This window comes from Littorina saxatilis, unplaced genomic scaffold, assembly GCF_037325665.1.
Source record: "Littorina saxatilis isolate snail1 unplaced genomic scaffold, US_GU_Lsax_2.0 scaffold_312, whole genome shotgun sequence".
In the NCBI taxonomy this organism is placed as follows: domain Eukaryota; kingdom Metazoa; phylum Mollusca; class Gastropoda; order Littorinimorpha; family Littorinidae; genus Littorina; species Littorina saxatilis.
The window spans coordinates 88240-111530 of NW_027128202.1; the positions used below are offsets into that span (position 1 = coordinate 88240).

At 43.1% G+C, this 23291-nt stretch overlaps 1 protein-coding gene across 1 annotated transcript in view; it reads left to right on the forward strand.

The window, feature by feature from the left end:
* Positions 1-23291, forward strand: part of LOC138956569 (advillin-like) — a gene marked incomplete at its 3' end in the record, with an annotated part of 71211 nt that overhangs the window by 16432 nt on the left and 31488 nt on the right. Inside the window, 8 exon segments of the mRNA XM_070327895.1 lie at positions 4210-4284; positions 8763-8834; positions 9994-10071; positions 10316-10368; positions 10702-10807; positions 11924-12034; positions 14047-14113; positions 20418-20547. Of these exon segments, the coding sequence (XP_070183996.1) occupies positions 4210-4284; positions 8763-8834; positions 9994-10071; positions 10316-10368; positions 10702-10807; positions 11924-12034; positions 14047-14113; positions 20418-20547 (692 nt within the window).

Consider the following 23291-nt stretch of genomic DNA (forward strand, 5'->3'; position numbering starts at 1 on the left):
CCACACTGTGATGGTGTTTCTGTGTGTGGTACTGAGCCACACTGTGATGGTGTTTCTGTGTGAGGTACTGAGCCACACTGTGATGGTGTTTCTGTGTGTGGTACTGAGCCACACTGTGATGGTGTTTCTGTGTGTGGTACTGAGCCACACTGTGATGGTGTTTCTGTGTGTGGTACTGAGCCACACTGTGATGGTGTTTCTGTGTGTGGTACTGAGCCACACTGTGATGGTGTTTCTGTGTGTGGTACTGAGCCACACTGTGATGGTGTTTCTGTGTGTGGTACTGAGCCACACTGTGATGGTGTTTCTGTGTGTGGTACTGAGCCACACTGTGATGGTGTTTCTGTGTGTGGTACTGAGCCACACTGTGATGGTGTTTCTGTGTGTGGTACTGAGCCACACTGTGATGGTGTTTCTGTGTGTGGTACTGAGCCACACTGTGATGGTGTTTCTGTGTGTGGTACTGAGCCACACTGTGATGGTGTTTCTGTGTGTGGTACTGAGCCACACTGTGATGGTGTTTCTGTGTGTGGTACTGAGCCACACTGTGATGGTGTTTCTGTGTGTGGTACTGAGCCACACTGTGATGGTGTTTCTGTGTGTGGTACTGAGCCACACTGTGATGGTGTTTCTGTGTGTGTGTACTGAGCCACACTGTGATGGTGTTTCTGTGTGTGGTACTGAGCCACACTGTGATGGTGTTTCTGTGTGTGGTACTGAGCCACACTGTGATGGTGTTTCTGTGTGTGGTACTGAGCCACACTGTGATGGTGTTTCTGTGTGTGGTACTGAGCCACACTGTGATGGTGTTTCTGTGTGTGGTACTGAGCCACACTGTGATGGTGTTTCTGTGTGTGGTACTGAGCCACACTGTGATGGTGTTTCTGTGTGTGGTACTGAGCCACACTGTGATGGTGTTTCTGTGTGTGGTACTGAGCCACACTGTGATGGTGTTTCTGTGTGTGGTACTGAGCCACACTGTGATGGTGTTTCTGTGTGTGGTACTGAGCCACACTGTGATGGTGTTTCTGTGTGTGGTACTGAGCCACACTGTGATGGTGTTTCTGTGTGTGGTACTGAGCCACACTGTGATGGTGTTTCTGTGTGTGGTACTGAGCCACACTGTGATGGTGTTTCTGTGTGTGGTACTGAGCCACACTGTGATGGTGTTTCTGTGTGTGGTACTGAGCCACACTGTGATGGTGTTTCTGTGTGTGGTACTGAGCCACACTGTGATGGTGTTTCTGTGTGTGGTACTGAGCCACACTGTGATGGTGTTTCTGTGTGTGGTACTGAGCCACACTGTGATGGTGTTTCTGTGTGTGGTACTGAGCCACACTGTGATGGTGTTTCTGTGTGTGGTACTGAGCCACACTGTGATGGTGTTTCTGTGTGTGGTACTGAGCCACACTGTGATGGTGTTTCTGTGTGTGGTACTGAGCCACACTGTGATGGTGTTTCTGTGTGTGGTACTGAGCCACACTGTGATGGTGTTTCTGTGTGTGGTACTGAGCCACACTGTGATGGTGTTTCTGTGTGTGGTACTGAGCCACACTGTGATGGTGTTTCTGTGTGTGGTACTGAGCCACACTGTGATGGTGTTTCTGTGTGTGGTACTGAGCCACACTGTGATGGTGTTTCTGTGTGTGGTACTGAGCCACACTGTGATGGTGTTTCTGTGTGTGGTACTGAGCCACACTGTGATGGTGTTTCTGTGTGTGGTACTGAGCCACACTGTGATGGTGTTTCTGTGTGTGGTACTGAGCCACACTGTGATGGTGTTTCTGTGTGTGGTACTGAGCCACACTGTGATGGTGTTTCTGTGTGTGGTACTGAGCCACACTGTGATGGTGTTTCTGTGTGTGGTACTGAGCCACACTGTGATGGTGTTTCTGTGTGTGGTACTGAGCCACACTGTGATGGTGTTTCTGTGTGTGGTACTGAGCCACACTGTGATGGTGTTTCTGTGTGTGGTACTGAGCCACACTGTGATGGTGTTTCTGTGTGTGGTACTGAGCCACACTGTGATGGTGTTTCTGTGTGTGGTACTGAGCCACACTGTGATGGTGTTTCTGTGTGTGTGGTACTGAGCCACACTGTGATGGTGTTTCTGTGTGTGTGGTACTGAGCCACACTGTGATGGTGTTTCTGTGTGTGGTACTGAGCCACACTGTGATGGTGTTTCTGTGTGTGTGGTACTGAGCCACACTGTGATGGTGTTTCTGTGTGTGTGGTACTGAGCCACACTGTGATGGTGTTTCTGTGTGTGGTACTGAGCCACACTGTGATGGTGTTTCTGTGTGTGTGGTACTGAGCCACACTGTGATGGTGTTTCTGTGTGTGTGGTACTGAGCCACACTGTGATGGTGTTTCTGTGTGTGGTACTGAGCCACACTGTGATGGTGTTTCTGTGTGTGTGGTACTGAGCCACACTGTGATGGTGTTTCTGTGTGTGGTACTAATATTTAATCTCAAGAGCCACACTACGTAACGCGAGTGTAACCAAGTTTAGGATACACTCGAATTACAGTGCAACCCTCATTGTAAGACTTCCGAAAATCTCAGAAAGTCATGTCTTAAAAAGGAGGAAGTCATAACTTGGGGCTACATTTGCAGAGGTTATGTACATAACATCTGAGAAAACAAGGCGTTAAAAATGAGGGAGTCTTTAAAAGGGGGTCGTATAAGGGGGGTTCCACTGTAGGCGTAGAGGCAAAACCTGAGTCAGTTTGGTTTGAATACAGAGCAGCTGCCGCAAAAGGGGGAACTACTCGTCACCCTCACACAGCTGGAACGATCTGAAGCAGATCCTTGAAAGTTCCTTGCAACTTATTGGACATCCAATGTTACGTTGCAGGTCAAATGTGCTCACGTCTTACACAATGCCTTAATTATGATTTTAATCTTACTCCTGGCTTACTCGGCACGCACAACTACCAAGGAAGCAATGACCTCAGGAGGCAGACGTTAATTCGTCTTGTCTCCTCCTTTTCTATGCTAATCAGTAGCTTTAGACACGCTTGGGTTGGGGGGAGGGGTGGGGAGTCGGTTTGTGGGATGGGGGAGGGGTGGGGAGTCGGTTTGTGGGATGGGGGAGGGGTTGATCGGAAGAACAACATTTCAATGTAAATGTATAAGAAGCTAGAAGAAGACTTAGTTTATTCACACACACAAACACACACACACACGCACGCACGCACGCACGCATGCACGCACGCACGCACGCACACACACACACACACACACACATACACACACAGCCACCCACAAACACACATACACAAACTGATGTGACACACACACACACACACATACACACACTTTCCTCCTCTCGCGCTTTTATGCCGTTTAATTACCTTCATATTTATTTACCCTCCTATACAGGCACACTCCTTCCCTTGTAAAGAGTTTGGATTACATTGGATAGGGCAATCCCTCCTCTTGGATTACATTGGATAGGGCAATCCCTCCTCTTGGATTACATTGGATAGGGCAATCCCTCCTCTTGGATTACATTGGATAGGGCAATCCCTCCTCTTGGATTACATTGGATAGGGCAATCCCTCCTCTTGGATTACATTGGATAGGGCAATCCCTCCTCTTGGATTACATTGGATAGGGCAATCCCTCCTCTTGGATTACATTGGATAGGGCAATCCCTCCTCTTGGATTACATTGGATAGGGCAATCCCTCCTCTTGGATTACATTGGATAGGGCAATCCCTCCTCTTGGATTACATTGGATAGGGCAATCCCTCCTCTTGGATTACATTGGATAGGGCAATCCCTCCTCTTGGTCACAGGTTCGGCAGATTTGCCGAAATCACGACAAAGTTTCCCACGATTTGAAAGGAACTTTCGACGCTTTGCCGACTGTCCATGTCAAACGTTGCCCCTGAGTTGAACTTAGGATTCTGAGTCATTTAACCCACTTGAAAGCATCCATATAGCTTTTGTCTTTCATAGTAAAAAGTGTGGTTCATCTACTTATGATTTATATATTTCAGCAACCTACACCTAACGATTGTAATATATATTGTAATATATATTGTTTTCCATCTATCATTATTAGTTGTCTGTTGTGTATATTGTTCGTCCAGTTTAATGTCAGAAAGGTCGAAGTCCTGTTTTCGCTTTGGTCTTTACTGAACGTTCTATAAAGTTATCTTTCTACTGTTTTGATAAGTGTAAAATGCATGTGTGTCGCAGAAACTGAAGGTGGTGAAACAGGATCCAGAGACACACGGAAACTTCTATTCCGGGGATTCCTACATCCTTCTTGTGGTAGGTCAAACTGCATCATACTGCATGGAGTGTTTATATAACCCCTCTCCCTCCTCCCTTTTCCCTTGGACCGATTATTGACCGGTCACTTTGTCCGTCTCATTGTGCGTTGTCTTCTTCGTCTTGCTCGCGCGCGGGAGAGAGATGTCTTCTATTGATAATGCTGTGTTCCCTTGTGTGTTTCTTTATTTGGTGTTTAACGTCGTTTTCAACCACGAAGGTTATATCGCGACGGCCCTTGTGTGTTACTTATTCTGTGAAACAAACTAACGAACGAACGAACGAACGAATTAACGAAAGAACGATAGAACAAACAGACGAACGAACGAACAAACGAAAGAATGACGAACGAACAGGCAAACAAACAAACAATCAAAACAAACAAACAGACAAACACAGACGCAAAGACAGGGTTTTCTGTAACGCGCCTTTAGTGACCCTGTACACAATTTCTCGTATTCTTCGTCACGCGAGCTGTCACGAATTGTCCACAGCGGGAAATAATCGTTATCTGACATTTGATGACTCTCGCATGTTTGCAGTGACCCGATGCACCCATAACCACAGATCTGTTAATTACAAACACCTGCCACGCTGAGAGGGTGCAGTTGCATACAAGTCAGACAATAAAGTAATGATCAATGGCTGCTAGACACAATAATTGACCGACAAGTTACCGTAACAAATTGCAGGGTCATTAAGTCCAAAGAGCTTCGAGGTCACAGACAATATACAAGTGTCTTGGTGAGAGGTCAAGACTTACTTGATGGTTTTGGTTTGGTTTGTTTGTTTGCTTAACGCCCAGCCGACCACGAAGGGCCATATCAGGGCGGTGCTGCTTTGACATTTAACGTGCGCCACACACAAGACAGAAGTCGCAGCACAGGCTTCATGTCTCACCCAGTCACATTATTCTGACACCGGACCAACCAGTCCTAGCACTAACCCCATAATGCCAGACGCCAGGCGGAGCAGCCACTAGATTGCCAATTTTAAAGTCTTAGGTATGACCCGGCCGGGGTTCGAACCCACGACTTCCCGATCACGGGGCGGACGCCTTACCACTAGGCCAACCGTGCCGGTTTTCTTGATGGTCAGTTTGACCATCCTTTGATGTTTAATAGCCTTGCCTGTTTTGCTTGAGGGGGTTTGTGTGTGTGTGTATGTGTGTGTGTGTACGTGTGTGTGTGTGTGTGGGCGCGTGTGTATGTGTGTGTGCGTGCGTGCGCGCGTTTGTGTGTGTGTGTTTGTGTGTGCGTGCCTGCGTGCGCGCGCGCGCGCGCGCGCGTGTGTGTGTGTGTGTGTGTGTGTGTGTGTGTGTGTGTGTGTGTGTGTATGTGACAGTGCCTGTGTGTGTTAAACCTTACTTAGATTGATGGCTACTCATGATACAATGAATCCGATCATTGTGTCGTAGCTATGGAAATGGTCAGTAGCATAACCATTTAATATTTTAGCCCCTCAATACTCATTACATTCTGCTGTTTTTCATTTTTCGATTGATTTTCTTTTTTCTTCCGTAGTGGGTCTTATTTACTTGTCACCTGAGGTTTTCTCAATTATTATGACTGGGAGTGACGACTGCTGTGTGTCGCTTACTCTTCAATGTTATTCAAGTTTCAAGTCCCCCCCCTCCCCCCCACACACTACTTTTTTTTCGGGTTATAATATTCTTGGTGCTACAAAATTAACAAGATGCACTTTTCAGCGGCCTTTTAATCGACGCTATGGATGCACATGTGTCCCAGGGTCGAAATACAACGAAATAAATATGATACGATATCAAATACGCAAAATATCCATCTCCCTCACCAGCAAGAAACTTATTAGTTTTTCCACCCCGCTCCGTTATAATCAATATCATCCTAATTTGGCGTCACCTGTTGGCTTGCCATGATCAAGGAATGAAAACCGAAACGTCCGCTAACCTGATGTCGGTATGTAAACTGCAAGGGAGGATGGTGTATGCTTGTCTGGACACCTGACGGCAGCTGCTAAAGTCATTAACATGTCTGTGAACTGGGTATTGTGTTCAGGTGAATTGTGTATGTACAACTATGTACAACTATCTGCAACTATGTGTAACCATGCATTTGGTGTTTTCCGACATTTATGTTTTTCATCATTTACAGAGAGAAATAACGTTACACTCTAAACTGAAGTATTCCACTTATGAACACCCTTTCTGTGACCAGTTTTGAACACAGTGTAAGCAGTTTTGAACACAGGGTGATATAGTATACGTTACACTCTAAACTGAAGAGTTCCATTTTTGAACGCCCTTTCTGTAGGCAGTTTTGAACACAGGGTGATATAGTATACGTTACACTCTAAACTGAAGTGTTCCATTTATGAACACCCTTTCTGTAACCAGTTTTGAACACAGGGTTATATAGTATACGTTACACTCTAAACTGAAGTGTTCCATTTATGAGCACCCTTTCTGTAAGCAGTTTTGAACACAGGGTGATATAGTATACGTTACACTCTAAACTGAAGAGTTCCATTTTTGAACGCCCTTTCTGTAAGCAGTTTTGAACACAGGGTGATATAGTATACGTTACACTCTAAACTGAAGAGTTCCATTTATGAACACCCTTTCTGTAAGCAGTTTTGAACACAGGGTGATATAGTATACGTTACACTCTAAACTGAAGAGTTCCATTTTTGAACGCCCTTTCTGTAAGCAGTTTTGAACACAGGGTGATATAGTATACGTTACACTCTAAACTAAAGTGTTCCATTTATGAGCACCCTTTCTGTAAGCAGTTTTGAACACAGGGTGATATAGTATACGTTACACTCTAAACTGAAGAGTTCCATTTTTGAACGCCCTTTCTGTAAGCAGTTTTGAACACAGGGTGATATAGTATACGTTACACTCTAAACTGAAGAGTTCCATTTTTGAACGCCCTTTCTGTAAGCAGTTTTGAACACAGGGGGATATAGTATACGTTACACTCTAAACTGAAGAGTTCCATTTTTGAACGCCCTTTCTGTAAGCAGTTTTGAACACAGGGTGATATAGTATACGTTACACTCTAAACTGAAGAGTTCCATTTTTGAACGCCCTTTCTGTAGGCAGTTTTGAACACAGGGTGATATAGTATACGTTACACTCTAAACTGAAGTATTCCACTTTTGAACACCCTTTCTGTAAGCAGTTTTGAACACAGGGTGATATAGTATACGTTACACTCTAAACTGAAGAGTTCCATTTTTGAACGCCCTTTCTGTAAGCAGTTTTGAACACAGGGTGATATAGTATACGTTACACTCTAAACTGAAGAGTTCCATTTTTGAACGCCCTTTCTGTAAGCAGTTTTGAACACAGGGTGATATAGTATACGTTACACTCTAAACTGAAGTGTTCCATTTATGAACACCCTTTCTGTAACCAGTTTTGAACACAGGGTTATATAGTATACGTTACACTCTAAACTGAAGTGTTCCATTTATGAACACCCTTTCTGTACGCAGTTTTGAACACAGGGTGATACAGTATACGTTACACTCTAAACTGAAGTGTTCCATTTATGAACACCCTTTCTGTAAGCAGTTTTGAACACAGGGTGATATAGTATACGTTACACTCTAAACTGAAGTGTTCCATTTATGAACACCCTTTCTGTAAGCAGTTTTGAACACAGGGTGATACAGTAGACGCAAAAGGTAGCATATGATAAACAGTACTTAAAGGTTTACTATGAAATGCCTTTTGCTAGTAGAGGTATGTACTATGTCAAACGGTGTTGATAACTGTTTACGGAAAGGGCGTTCAAAACAAGAAATTCCTCTGAGGTAGGAAAAACACCCCCGTCCTTAGCATTCTCACTGCCACCAACTGAGCAGGCACTGCTAACAAGTGTGGTTATTTCCCTTTGACCATGAATATGTGCCTCTATAAGTCCTTGTAGAATCTTAATCCACCAATAACTCCCTAACCGTGTGTTTGACTGGTCCCAATTTTTGTAAGGACCGTCTCAGGAATGTATAGAACCTGTTCACCAAGTTTGGTGACGATCGGTCCGTTCATTCTTGAGATCTATATGCGAACACAAACAAACAAACAAACAAACACATCGAGTGAAACCTATACACACCCCTATACTGGGGGTGTAATAAAAGGGGAACACTTCTATTTAGAGTGTACGTATTGATATTCCCATGCACCGGGTGACGTCAATACAGACAGGGACGCCATTAAAACACAGAAATGTTAAACAAAGGGAAGTAAATACTTCATTTTTTTAGGATAAACGCACAGACAAACGCACAGACACACAGACAGACCTACGGATGTACCACCATCACTCTACCACCTCTCCCACTCTTTTTTATATGTTAAACCAATCTAACAACTTTTGTTTTAGATTAAACAATGTGCGTTCAAAATGAAGTACTGACAAACTTATTTGAATAATGATGACAACGCACAATTACATAACTCCAATGCAACTTTGTGTATATATTTGCAGACCAAACAACCACCGAACACTTCCAGATTAGAATGGGACATTCATTTCTGGTTAGGAAAAGACACTTCACAGGTAAGATCCCCCTTGAACAAAATATGGTTCGACTTTATTTGATGTAATCTTACAGCTATATGGAGAACGAATGATCACAGATAGCATTGCGTTGACTGTAAATGCATTGCCCATTTTAAGTTTGGAGCACATCTTTCAATAATTAAAAGTGATTAATTTCCAATATACGACATACAATTTATTAAGTTTTATGTCGTAAAAAATTCAACTATAATAGACGATTTTCGGAAATAACTCCGTCGGGTTTTGTATGTGATGTGAAAGAGTGAATACCCTTGCTTTTCCGCTGACAAAATACTTCACACGTGCTCCTGTCCACGTGTTTCCGACACATCCCTCGCTAGTGATTGGCCCCTCCAATGTCCGTCCGACACACACCTCGCTAGTGATTGGCCCCTTCAATGTCCGTCCGACACACCCCTCGCTAGTGATTGGCCCCTCCAATGTCCGTCCGACACACACCTCGCTAGTGATTGGCCCCTCCAATGTCCGTCCGACACATCCCTCGCTAGTGATTGGCCCCTCCAATGTATTTTCTAGTTAAAAGCAAGGGCATTCACTCTTTCACAACCCATGAAAACCTGACGGATTTATTTCCGAAAATTGTCTATTATGATTGAATTGTATACGATATAAGCCTGTGTCATAAACACACACACACACACACACGCACGCACGCACGCACGCACGCACGCACACACACACACACACACACACACACACACACGCACACACCCCCCATACACACACACACACGCCCACACACACACACACAAACCCACACACGCACACACACACACTTTCATTCTTTGGTTTTTTTCTTATAAATTGTATGTCGAATATTGGAGAGTTATTTTCGGAATTCGTCTATCAAATCCGGAGCATCTCGTTACTCCCCCGTACCGTTACTCCCCCGTATCGTTACTCCCCCAGCTTGTTACTCCGCCGGCTTGTTACTCCCCCGTATCGTTACTCCCCCGGCTCGTTACTCCCCCGTATCGTTACTCCCCCGGCTTGTTACTCCTCCGTACCGTTACTCCCCCGTATCGTTACTCCCCCGGCTCGTTACTCCGCCGGCTTGTTACTAACCCTAACCCTAACCCTAACCCTAAGGGGGAGTAACGAGCTGATCCCATTAAATCAATGCAACACATTTCAGGACGAGAAGGGAATAGCAGCCTACAAGACAGTGGAGCTGGATGACGCTTTAGGAGGGGGCCCCGTGCAACACAGAGAGGTAGGAAACAAGATTATCCTACATACGTGAGAGAGACAACCCATGTCACGACACACCATATACTTACACGTTTGTATATCATGCAAATGAGGTCAGGTCAAACTACAGTCGGCATGCATTGGTGTCGTGTATCATAAACATGTATTGGTTTATTCCAAAGGAAGATATTTAGCTTTTGATCAGGTAGATCAGATGATGGTGTGTCGTAGCCATTGGATACTAACGTTTCGTTTTGTTTTTCCAGGTACAAGATCATGAATCAAAAAAGTTTTTGTCGTACTTCAAATCAGGAATCAGGTAAGAGAGAGAGAGAGAGAGAGAGAGAGAGAGAGAGAGAGAGAGAGAGAGAGAGAGAGAGAGAGAGAGAGAGAGAGAGAGAGAGAGAGAGAGAGAGAGAGAGAGAGAGAGAGAGAGAGAGATGGGGAGAAAGGCAGGGAGAGAACTCCGTCGTGTAGTAACTCGTGATCAGTAGCATAGTGAGCTCCCTTCCACTCCAAACGGTCTCATTCCAGCAGTTACCTAAACACATGACTATAAAATCTTCGTTTTTAAAACAATTTTTGTTAGAAGTCTTATAATGACAAATATTACATTTGATACAGTTCACATTTTTGACGATCACCTGTGTAGGTACCTGGATGGGGGAGTGGATTCAGGTTTCAAAAAGGTGGAGAGAGACAAATACGAAACTCGCTTGATGCACATCAAGGGAAAGCGCAACATCCGTGTCAGACAGGTGAGATGATCGGTAGACAGGTGAGATGTTTGTTGTACAGGTGAGATATTATACAATCACCAGTAGAGTGAATACAAAATGCACACATCGAACAAACAAAGAAACAAACAAAGAAAAGAAACAAAGAAAGAAAAGAAACTAAAAAAGACACCAACAATAACAAAGAAACAAACAAACAAAACAAACAAACAAACAAAGAAACAAACAAAGAAAAGAAACAAACAAACAAACAAACAAACAAACAAACAAACAAAACAAACAAACAAACAAACAAAGAAAAGAAACACAAGAGATCACGCATGCGCTCAGGTGAAGGTCATCATGCAATTTTGCACAAAATGAAGCAAATTGAAATGGATAATTTTAATTCCTACCTCTCTGTGTTGCACGGGGCCCCCTCCTAAAGCGTCATCCAGCTCCACTGTCTTGTAGGCTGCTATTCCCTTCTCGTCCTGAAATGTGTTGCATTGATTTAATGGGATCAGCTCGTTACTCCCCCTTAGGGTTAGGGTTAGGGTTAGGGTTAGGGTTAGTAACAAGCATGCGTGATCTCTTGTGTTTCTAAAACACGCAGCCTGGCTTCAAGAAGTCAACATGTGCCATAACTAATGATTTGATTCAGCACTGATCACATTCTGAAATGCAAAACTAAGTGTCTATCAAAGCTTTTCCGGGAACTCGGAATCTTCAGTAAGCTTACCATTTCTACTATTTGCGTCGTTGATAACATTTAATAGCAAGATCTAGATGTGGCACTTTTCAGCACTTGTACGGTAACCTGTATGGTAACGTGTACGGGTAACGTCATCAAAATAATCTAGATTTTACGTCACGCGTTTGTTAGATCTGCAGTCTTGGTGAGAGCAAAACAACGTAGGATTTGGAACATTGGAGAAAAAAGTGAGTCACTGGTGACGCAATATCTACAAGTACGCGTATAGGTGTTTGCTACACGTTCGATCATCTAGAACACTGTAATACAGCTCGTAACTCTCCCTCAAGACATTGACCATATTTGTACATAATGGGTCACTCAGAGTACCCGAACCTTCTTCGCTTTGTCCCCGTGATATACGTGGAACTTCTTATTAACAATGAGCTGTTTTTGCTTTACAGGTAGAATGCCACTGCTCATCGCTCAACAAAGGTGACGTGTTCATACTTGACTGTGGATTGGTCATCTACGTATGGGTTGGTCCCAACAGCAGCAAGATTGAGAGAATCAAAGTGAGTGATAGTGAGTGCACTGTGTCGTAGGTATTTAACGAGTGATAGTGTCGTAGGTGTTTAACTTACTAGTACATGTCCATATACTGACTTGCGGTCTGGTTATCATCCAGCGGCAAGGTGGAGATACTTTGAGATAATTAAGACGAGTGATAATGTCGTAGGTCTTTAAAATATTGTTTTTAAATTAGTTTAATTAATATCAAAAGGGAGTCTCACCCATAATCGAAGTAGGGGAAGGGCTCTTAATATGGACCACTTTTTGTTTCATGCTGATAACTGGCTTGTTTTCTTGCGAAGAAGTTTCATTTTGTGTTTGGTAGTCCTTCTCTCTTTGGTTAACCGTTGGGCCTGATTAGAGTAAAATAGCTTTGATAGACATTCAGCAAAAATTAAATACAGAAAAAAATCACAAATGGTCCATATTAGGCGCCCAGGCTCCTAATATGGACCAGTGAAGCGGCCTTCATTAATTACTGTAAAAAGCCCCCTATAGTTCAAAATTACATGCTATAACTTAGTGTGCAAGTTAGACTAACTAAAAGATGCTTTAGATTTATCTGTTTCGGGTTGATGAGAGCATTATTTGGAGCACACCAGGAAACTTAAGAAGCTTATCAAAAACAGAGTGAAAATAAGTGAAATTATCAACTTCCACAAAAAGAAGACTTTTTGTTATATTTTTTTTAAATCTCGAGGGCTAGTACGTTGTAGGTTACTTTCAGCAAGCTTCTTAATGAATTAATGAAAATAGCCTTTAGCTTTCATTTTCTTCGATTTGTTGAAGGTGGTTCATATTAGGGGACTCACACATACTTTGAGATTTTGCTATTATTTTTTGTTTGCAGTAGAAACTCGGGGTCAAAACTGCTAAAATGTAACAAATACGGTCTTAGCTGTCATATAATTATAGCCATTTGTGTGATAAAAGCTTTGGCTGTGGACAGAAAAAAGACCGTTTTAGGCGGCAAATTTAGAGTGAACCCTGCCAAAAGAGAAAAAAAGAGAAAAAGCCTAACGGTTTTGAGGTTTGTGTTTCTGCAACTGTTTTGACATGTGCAAGTAAGAGACAGAGAGGGTGAATACAGCGAATGAAATTGTTTTTAGCGCTCTAGCGCTGTTAGTTTGTCAGATCAGAAGGTGGTCCATATTAGGAGCCGGTCCATATTAGGAGCCCTTCCCCTATGACTGTCAAAATGGGCGGGGGGAGGGGGGCCGGGGGTTGGGAGGGCCCGGCCATACACGTGGTGGGAGGGGGGGGGGGACGTCCCGGCTATACACGTGAAAGCCCACTCGAGCTTACGAGTATACGTGGGAGTCGCAGCCCACAAAATCAGATGAAGAAGAAGAAGAAGAAGAAGAAGAAGAAGAAGAAGAAGAAGAAGAAGAATCTCCTTCAAAGTCATCATGTCCATATTCTTGTCCAAACACATCCTGCAGTTAGTTTCGCCGCTGAGTGAAGCATGCAGGTTGGAATACAAAGACTTTTGATGCGAGTTGCAGTCGTTGCATTTAAGAGGATATTCGTTTGGATGAAATCGTTCAATGTAGTCAGGTATATATCCAAAATGGTCGATGCTTATTTTGCGTCAGCACGCCACGTCATTTTGTCGCGCTCGTGCACAATTATGTTGCATCAAATTAGACATGGTTTTTAAATGGCGTCTTATGTTTGCTAATAATACAGATAACCATTACATCCACAGCTCAGCTCGGATGTTGCTCGTTGTGCTTCAAAGGGAAAACCTTGATCCGGGTTGTTTGAAGCTTAAATGGAAAGAGCTGCTTGTTTTTTTAATTATTTTTTTTTTATAAATAGAATGTTGGAGCTTGTTGAGTTCGAACCTCTGATCGCCGGGTTCGCAGTGCAACGTCGTATCCATTATATTACATCAACGATACTTGCTTGTTCCTTCTCAAAGTAAGCTTACAAAATGTATATTCCCTGACATTTGCATTCGTACAGAGAAGCACCGCACCCTGTATGTGAGCCTTGTGACGCTTGGTTTCAGGGCGCAGAGGTGGCTAAGCGGATTAACGACGAAGAGCGAGGGGGTAGAGCGGCGGTCAAGATCATCGGTAAGTCAGTGTGAAGATTTAGATCGGGGTTCGAACCCCTTCCGACACAAACTACAAACACACAGACACTCGCACGCACGCACGCACGCACGCACGCACGCACGCACACACAAACACAAAAACACGCACGCACACCCCCTCACGCACGCACACATGATTTTGCCCACTTTTTACAAGCTCCCCCCCCCCCTCCTTTTTTCAATCATAATCAGAATAATTACTGAGTTAATTTCTACACGAATAAATATCATCATCACCACAAGCATTACCAAAATAATGGAAATCACAAGCTCAGACCAACAAACTTGTTAACACACAGTAAGGCTTTGATACTCCTCCTGAATTAGCGGTCTTGGTAGACGATTTCTAGAAAGATGTTACCTAAATACACAGTCCGTCCAATGTCTTCTTCTTCTTCTTCTCCTTTTTCTCCTCCTCCTTCTCCTCCTCCTCTTCCTCCTTCTCCTCCTCTTCCTCCTCCTTCTCCTCCTCCTCCTCCTCCTTTTCCTCCTCCTCCTCTTCCTCCTCCTCTTCCTCCTCCTCTTCCTCCTTCTCCTTCTTCTTTTTCTTCTTCTTCTTCTTCTTCTTCTTCTTCTTCTTCTTCTTCTTCTTCTTCTTCTTCATCGTTCAACGGTTGTGGCACTTTCCCGTGTTAGTGAATCGGCTCACCATCTCAGGTGTGACCAGGCTTGTGAGTGTGTGTGTGTGTGTGTGTGTGTGTGTGTGTGTGTGTGTGTGTGTGTGTGTGTGTGTGTGCGAATGTACGTGCGTGCGGGCGTGCATGTGTGTGTGTGTGTGTGTGCGCGAATGTACGTGCGTGCGTGTGTGCGAATGTACGTGCGTGCGGGCGTGCATGTGTGTGTGTGTGTGTTGTGTGTGTGTGCGAATGTACGTGCGTGCGGGCGCGCATGTGTGTGTGTGTGTGTGTGTGTGTGCGAATGTACGTGCGTGCGGGTGTGCATGTGTGTGTGTGTGTGAATGAGGGGAGGGGTAAAAATGGGGTTACACTGTAGCTCCGGAAAAGTTTACCAAATGTCAGTTAGCTCAGGCAAGCACTGCCACTACTGCGACTGATACAATATCAACCATCCCGAGATCCATCATTAGCAAAAACCAGACACAATTTGAACCAGCCTTTGAAATCCGTAATAGCTATGGCGCTGCGTTCACGAAGGTTATTAAAGATAGGGTACTGTTGCACCCCAGCGGGGTTGTGCCACAGACATCTGTCTCGTGAGGTTTATGGCTCACAGCGATCAAGAGGATGAATCAAGTATAAAAGTCGCTTTGTTCATTTCAGTGCTTGTTACATTTAGTCAAGTTTTGACTAAATGTTTTAACGTAGAGGGGGAATCGAGACGAGGGTGGTGGTGTATGTGTGTCTGTGTGTCTGTGTAGAGCGATTCAGACTAAACTACTGGACCGATCTTGATGAAATTTGACATGAGAGTTCCTGGGTATGATATCCTCACACGTTTTTTCATTTTTTTGATAAATGTCTTTGATGACGTCATATCCGGCTTTTCGTGAAAGTTGAGGCGGCACTGTCACGCCCTCATTTTTTTCCAGGAGACTTGTTCCGCCTAAGTCTCACTAACTCTTGTTGCGCATGTCGTATGCATTTAAAACGCGCTTACATCCCTTTGTTTCGCAGACCAAGATACGACTTGCAAATTCCTGATAAGGTTGTATTCCTCGAAGAAAAGGGGAGATTTTAACAAGAAATGGATGTGTAAGTTGCATGATATTTACCAATGCCATATACAAGCACAGACCGACTTTAAAATCCTTTTGAGATATTTGTGTATGTCCATGAAGTGAAAGTTTACAAAGGAAACTAAGGTGTTTATTAGCATATTTTGGCAATTGTTGATTGCATACATGGACAGATTGACGGATAAGCAGACAGCGAAGTAGCGATCTAGTCTGGGAGACTTTCTTTCTTTCTTTCTTTCTTTGGTGTTTAACGTCGTTTTCAACCACGAAGGTTATATCGCGACGGGGAAAGGGGGGGGGGGGGTGGGAGAAGGGATAGAGCCACTTGTTAATTGTTTCTTGTTCACAAAAGCACTAATAAAAAAATTGCTCCAGGGGCTTGCAACGTAGTACAATATATGACCTTACTGGGAGTCTGGCAGACAGACATAGTCAGACAGACAGACAGATATAGTCAGACAGACAGACAGATATAGTCAGACAGACAGACAGATATAGTCAGACAGACAGACAGACAGATATAGTCAGACAGACAGACAGATATAGTCAGACAGACAGACAGACAGACAGATATAGTCAGACAGACAGATATAGTCAGACAGACAGACAGACAGATATAGTCAGACAGACAGACAGACAGATATAGTCAGACAGACAGACAGATATAGTCAGACAGACAGACAGACAGATATAGTCAGACAGACAGATATAGTCAGACAGACAGACAGACAGACAGACAGACAGACAGATATAGTCAGACAGATATAGTCAGACAGACAGACAGACAGATATAGTCAGACAGACAGACAGACAGATATACTCAGACAGACAGACATAGTCAGACAGACAGACAGACAGATAAATACAGATAAGGATACGATCGATTTGTATATCAGTAGTCCTGTGAGCTTACCCTAATGGACATTCGTTCTGCTTTCTCGCTGGGGAAAGCGAGCTGCCATACAGAACAGCGCTACCCATTATTTGTATTGTTCCTGCATGCGTGTATTCACCCAGATAGAGACAGACAGACAGACAGACAGACAGACAGACAGACGGACACCCCTTCACTAATCGACTCTCTTCCCCTCGCATCAGTTCTACATTTTAAGCCTAGTGATTACCCCAAACACAAAAACGAAGCGTTACTAGCATCTCATTAGTTATAGGCAAAGCGGCTCACCGGCTTGCGGTCTCCACGGGTTTCGCAGAAGGCCGCCTCGCTGAGAAGATGGCATTCTGCCTGTTGTGAGGGAATTATCGCTAAATGAAGCGTACCAGGAGACGCCCTAATCGGCTAGAAATTAATTAAAAACACGTGTGCCCCTGTGCGTTAAGCGAGCGATTGTTTGGGGGATGCTTTCATTATGTTTTGGCGAGCGGCTCAGAATCAACTCTCCAAGGCACATTCCTGTGGTAATGACCAAGGCGGTTAAATAAGTGCGGCCACATACCCCAGAGAAACAGTCCGATCTAGCCTTGACAGGAGAAGAAAGAACAAGAAAATAGATGTTTTGTCAGCACCACAAGTTGTTTCCTATCTCAACTGTAAGCAGCTATTCACCAAGTTGGCTCAGAAAGACAGAAGATGAAAAGGATAGATGGAGAGATAGGGAGAGAGAGGGAAGGAGAGAGAGAGGGGGGGGGGGGGGGAGAGGGAAGGAGAGAGAGAGAGAGGGGGGGGGGAGAAAGAGAGAGTATGCGTATAGTAGAGAGAGGGAGAAAGAGAGAGAGTGAAAGAGAGAGATAGAGAGAGAGAGAGAGAGAGAGAGAGACAGAGAGAGAGAGAGAGAGGGAGAGAGGGAGAAAGAGAGAGAGAGAGAGAGAGAGACAGACAGACAGACAGACAGACAGACAGACAGAGAGAGACAGAGACAGAGATACAGACAGACAAACAGACAGAGGGAGAGTATTCGTTTCACAGAATGATAAAGGAAACATTGATCACCTAACCAGCAAATGATTCAAAGCAGATTGAAAGGAATTAAACCCATTCTTTTGAAGCGGTACAGGTTGTATTCTTGTTATATCGTCTTTGGGGCAGTGTCTCATGTCAGACTATTCTCGCGTCCCTTGTTCGGAATTTATGTTCCCCTCGTCATTGTATGTCATCGCTTTCTGTAATTGTTTTTCTGTTTGTGAAATCATTCAAAGTTCTCCTCGATTTCAATACTTACCGATCAGTTTTCTGTGTATACATTCAGTGAATTCATTCCGGCAGTCTCTCAGGTTTATGAATTTTGTTCTGATTTTTCGTTCCTTTCGAATATTCCAACGCACAAGACAGTCAAAGCGTTGGCATAACATTAATCGAATCAAACCAACAGGAAGAAAGTGTATCGTCTTCGCCTTCCCGGCTATAGATTTCACGAGCTGCGAACGAAGACTACAGAAACACACTGAAACAAATCCTGGTCCCGGCTATAGATTTCACGAGCTGCGAACGAAGACTACAGAAACACACTGAAACAAATCCTGGTCCCGGCTATAGATTTCACGAACTACGAACGAAGACTACAGAAACACACTGAAACAAATCCTGGTCCCGGCTATAGATTTTACGGACTACGAACGAAGACTACAGAAACACACTGAAACAAATCCTGGTCCCGGCTATAGATTTTACGGACTACGAACGAAGACTACAGAAACACACTGAAACAAATCCTGGTTCACTGAAGCTTTTGCTTTTGCTTTTTTCTAATTTATGTTAATAACGAATAGCCTCCTTCGCTACTCTATTCGTTGGTTTAGGTTGGTGAATTGTTACACCTGTAGTTCTTCTTTATGTTCTATCGTCTGTCTCCTTCTTTTTACATTTAGTCAAGTTTTGACTAAATGTTTTAACATAGAGGGGGGAATCGAGACGAGGTGTATGTGTGTCTGTCTGTGTGTCTGTCTGTCTGTCTGTGTGTGTAGAGCGATTCAGACTAAACTACTGGACCGATCTTTATGAAATTTGACATGAGAGTTCCTGGGTATGATATCCCCGGACGTTTTTTTCCTTTTTTCGATAAATACATTTGATGACGTCATATCCGGCTTTTTGTAAAAATTGAGGCGGCACTGTCACACCCTCACTTTTCAATTAAATTGATTGAAATTTTGGCAAAGCAATCTTCGACAAAGGCCGGGGTTTAGTATTGCATTTCAGCTTGGTGGCATAAAAACTAATGAGTGAGTTTGGTCATTAAAAATCGGAAACTTCTAATTAAAATTATTTGTTTATTAAACGATCCAAAAACGATTTCATCTTATTCTTCGTCATTTTCTGATTCCAAAAACATATACATATGTTATATTTGGATTAAAAACAAGCTCTGAAAATTAAAAATATGAAAATTATGATCAAAATTAAATTTCCGAAATCGTTTTAAAAACTATTTCATCTTATTCCTTGTCGGTTCCTGATTCCAAAAACATATAGATACGATATGTTTGGATTAAAAACACGCTCAGAAAGTTAAAACGAAGAGAGGTACAGTAAAGCGTGCTATGAAGCACAGCGCAATCGCTACCGCGCCAAACAGGCTCGTCACTTTCACTGCCTTTTGCACTAGCGGCGGACTACGTTCAGTTTCATTCTGTGAGTTCCACAGCTTGACTAAATGTAGTAATTTCGCCTTACGCGGCTTGTTTCTGCTTTGTATATGTGCCTGAAGATGACCCTAGGGTCGAAATGTCGCCGTTATTTGTCTTCTTCCTTCATACGTGAGTAGCAGGCATGGGAATTGAAAATTGTAAAAAAGGCGGAAAATTAATAACTGAAGACGCGAAGCGTCAAGTCGACGGCGCGAAGCGCCTAGCCTTACTAGGGGGGTCCGGGGGCATGCTCCCCCGGAAAAATTTTTTCTCCAAAGAACCCAGATGGTGCAATCTGGTGTCATCTGAGCTCCAAGTTTGCCATTAAATTCTGTTTTTAGAATCAGAGTTTTTAGTACAAAAATGTACCAATTTTTGCTTTTTTGAAGAACAAAAATATATACATGTATTATATGGTTTAAATTTGTAAAAAAAAATTGATCTGTTGAGACAAACAGGAAAATGTAACTTGTAACACAATCTGTGCAAGCTGGTTTACTTAACATAAAAGTTCAATAACTGAGGCGGGCGGTAGCAGTGCGTGAACAAAGTACGGAAAGTTTTCGCGGGCTTTTGCGCAAAGGCCAAAGTAACCGGTTCCTATTTTTGTGTGCCTCCCCCCTTTATTTCTTCGGCGGACACTTTTGCATTTTCGGCGGAACAAAAACAAAATTCGGCGGAAATCCGCCGTTCGGCGGACAATTCCCATGCCTGATGTAGGCTACAGTATTTTTTAGTCCTCTTATTTATTGGTCTCACACGCATTCACCATCGTTTAAGTGGCCAAAAATATTACTCTGTTGCAGAAAACGCGATGGAGTCAGACCCTGGGTTCTGGGCTCCCATGAACCCACTAAAGACGAAGACATGCGTTTAAATGACCTATAATATTCTGTTGCAGAAAACGCGTGGGAGTCAAACCCTGGGTTCTACAAAGCTCTGGGCTCCCAGGAACCCATTAAAGACGAAGACATGCTTTCAAGTGACCTATAATATTTTGTTGCAGAAAACGCGTGGGAGTCAGACCCTGGGTTCTACAAAGCTCTGGGCTCCCAGGAACCCATCAAAGACGCGGATGATGGAGGGGATGACACGGACTTTGAACGTGTCGCGGCTGAAGCCGTCAAACTGTACAGGTAGAGCCTTAAATTGAGTGGACAAAGTCGACTTCGGGAAGTCTACTTCACAAAAATAGGATCACAAAGCTCTTAGGCCCCCCCCCAAAAAAAATAGTCTGTTTACGGTAACCCGACCGACCCTATTTTTTTCGCGCGACCCTAGACTTTTTTTTGGCGTTTGGGGAAAAAAAATAAAAAAAAATAAAAAATAAAAAATCTTGGGTTTTTTTGCAAAATAACGTAAAAATATGGTTTTTTGGGAAAAAAAATAAAAAAAATCCCGACCTACCGACCCTATTTTTTGGGCCTATGTTACCGTAAACAGACCTTTTTTTTTTTTGGCCTTACACTGAATTTGCAATAAAATTTTTTCGCGGAGTCGATCTCGCGCTCCATTAAATACATCGTTTAAGGGCAGGTGGGCCAGTGCAAAATTGACCAAATCGTTCAAAACACTGTTTTGGATATTTTAGCAGATTATGTTTCCATAACATACCTATCATCCATGTGTGTCGGTGTTTTTGTCAAAAGTGTCCTATTTATCTGTCAATAAAGACAAAATGTGAACATGTGTGGCATTGATTGTCTTCTGTAGTCGATATTCCCCCGCCAAAAATGTCTCATTTCAAAGGCTAGTTACGGCTTTGTCCTCAGCAAAACAGTGCATTCACGACATACGAAACTGCGCAGCAGCTCTTGACCTATAACATGACATCAGTGTTTTGATGAATGTTCCATTCACTCTGCCACTTGTCCGTTGCAAAGGCAGCAATCGTAATCGAACGGAAATGTCCTTATTTGGAAGGTACTCGACATCCATTGGTTCGTGTCATAAACCGAAATCGGGAACCAGTTTACTTTGTGAGTGCGCATGCTCAGCTTACGAATTTTGCATACGGAAACTACCGAAGAGACTCTCGGCCATGACGGGAACACCCGAAGTTCACTCGGTTTTACAACATCCTGGTTACACATCAAACGATCGGTGACAACCGAAAGCGAATTTTTCCTTGAGAAACAACCTTTGATACGATAACAATGGCTCGAAATAAGAAAGAGGACAACGTCTTTATTAGTTCGGTTAGCAACAACAAGTAGTTCCGCTGGCACTAGGCCAAAGTTTGGATTCTGTCGGTGTTTCCGATACAGAGGAAAGCTTTGATCTCCACGCAGATCCACAGGTCGCCATTTCCGAACACGCCATGCAGCAGACTTTTTACGTCTCGGCACTGGCTTGCTTTGCGCTGAATTTGAGTCAGTTTCTGTGCAGTATCTCCTCGACAAGCAAGTTGAGCATTTGCTACGCAAAAAAACAAAAACAGGAGAAAGTATCCAACACCAGTCAGATTATCGGTAATGTTTGCTGGGCCTGCCATTTCCCGAACGAAACTGGATCAGCAACTGTTTGTATCAATCTGCGCTTTCGTAAATTCCGTCACTGTCTTGACGAACTGTGTCATTTTCTTCACCGCGATACACAGTTCATTGCGAAGAGCTTCCTCAGTAAATCGTTCAGATTCCACGTACGATTTGTTGTCAAAAAACAACTCAAACGAAAGTTTCAAACTCATCATCCTCCATCTTGCTTGTCGAAGCACCAAAGTACTGTATCGATGTAAAAACAAAAGCAGAAAACTTCGAGGAAACCAACAAATCGACGAGATAACGGAAGGAAATAAGTCTCGTTCTGGCTCAAGTAAGTTACCGTTAAAAATACCGTTATTCTCGCATGCAAATACAAACGAGAATCGGGTCATTGATACACGTTTAGCGCTGGGGCAGTATCCCCATGCTGGTTGACAGAGGGAAAGAAAGGATGGACGCATAAATTCTCTGCTGGCGTGCTAAAGGCTAAGTAGTTTGCAATTCAAATAAACTAAGCTGTTCATTCATAACACAGTTTTGTCCTTGTGTGTCTGTTTCAATAGTGTTTCTGTGGTGTTCAATCTTCAATGTCGTTTTTCTCAGTTCAGCCATTTTGCCTACGGTTACGTCTTGGGTTACGCGATTTCTCTGGCTGTAATTTAGCTAGAGCAATATTTTCTTTTGTAGTTTGTGCAGAATATAACATTCTGGGGGATTACGAAGGGATTTTGCTGAAATTTTATTATAGTCATATCCAGATTATTTCAAAAAATAATTTCGCAAGCGTTACCCTAAAGTTTGACAGTTGTAACAAAGAAGTGTTCCTAACTCCAAATATAAATATAATAAACAAGATCTGCTTCGTAATCCCCTAGAGCATACCCAGAAGGATAAAATAAAACAATAATTAGAAGTGTGACAATCACATCTGATGAAAATCCGTGTATCTCCTGTACTCCACTTTTGTCTGTATTTTGACTGTTTTTGTTGCGTAAAACAAAAACCAGCAACCGAAAATACAAAAAGTGACTATTCTTTGTCATCATTTGTTCATTTCTTTCATAAAATAACATTCAGACACAATAAAACATTGAAAATTAAAAAAAAGGTAGTGCACTGAGATCGCCTCCACACGATAATTGTAGTCATTGTTTCTTGTCATGAAAGAAACTTGGCTTATACGAAATTAGGCAAAACAAATGTCGAAGATGTTTAGATACTATTTGATCATAATGAAGTCTCCTACATAAAGAGACATACTAGATGTTCTCCATTTTGTAAAAGCAAAGTTCGGAGATATCCCCTAAGGCAATATGAGATATTGCGTTGTTATAACATGCATGCATTTTGATTTGGACTACGAAATGGACATCTCTGCTCCAGATTTACTATGCAAA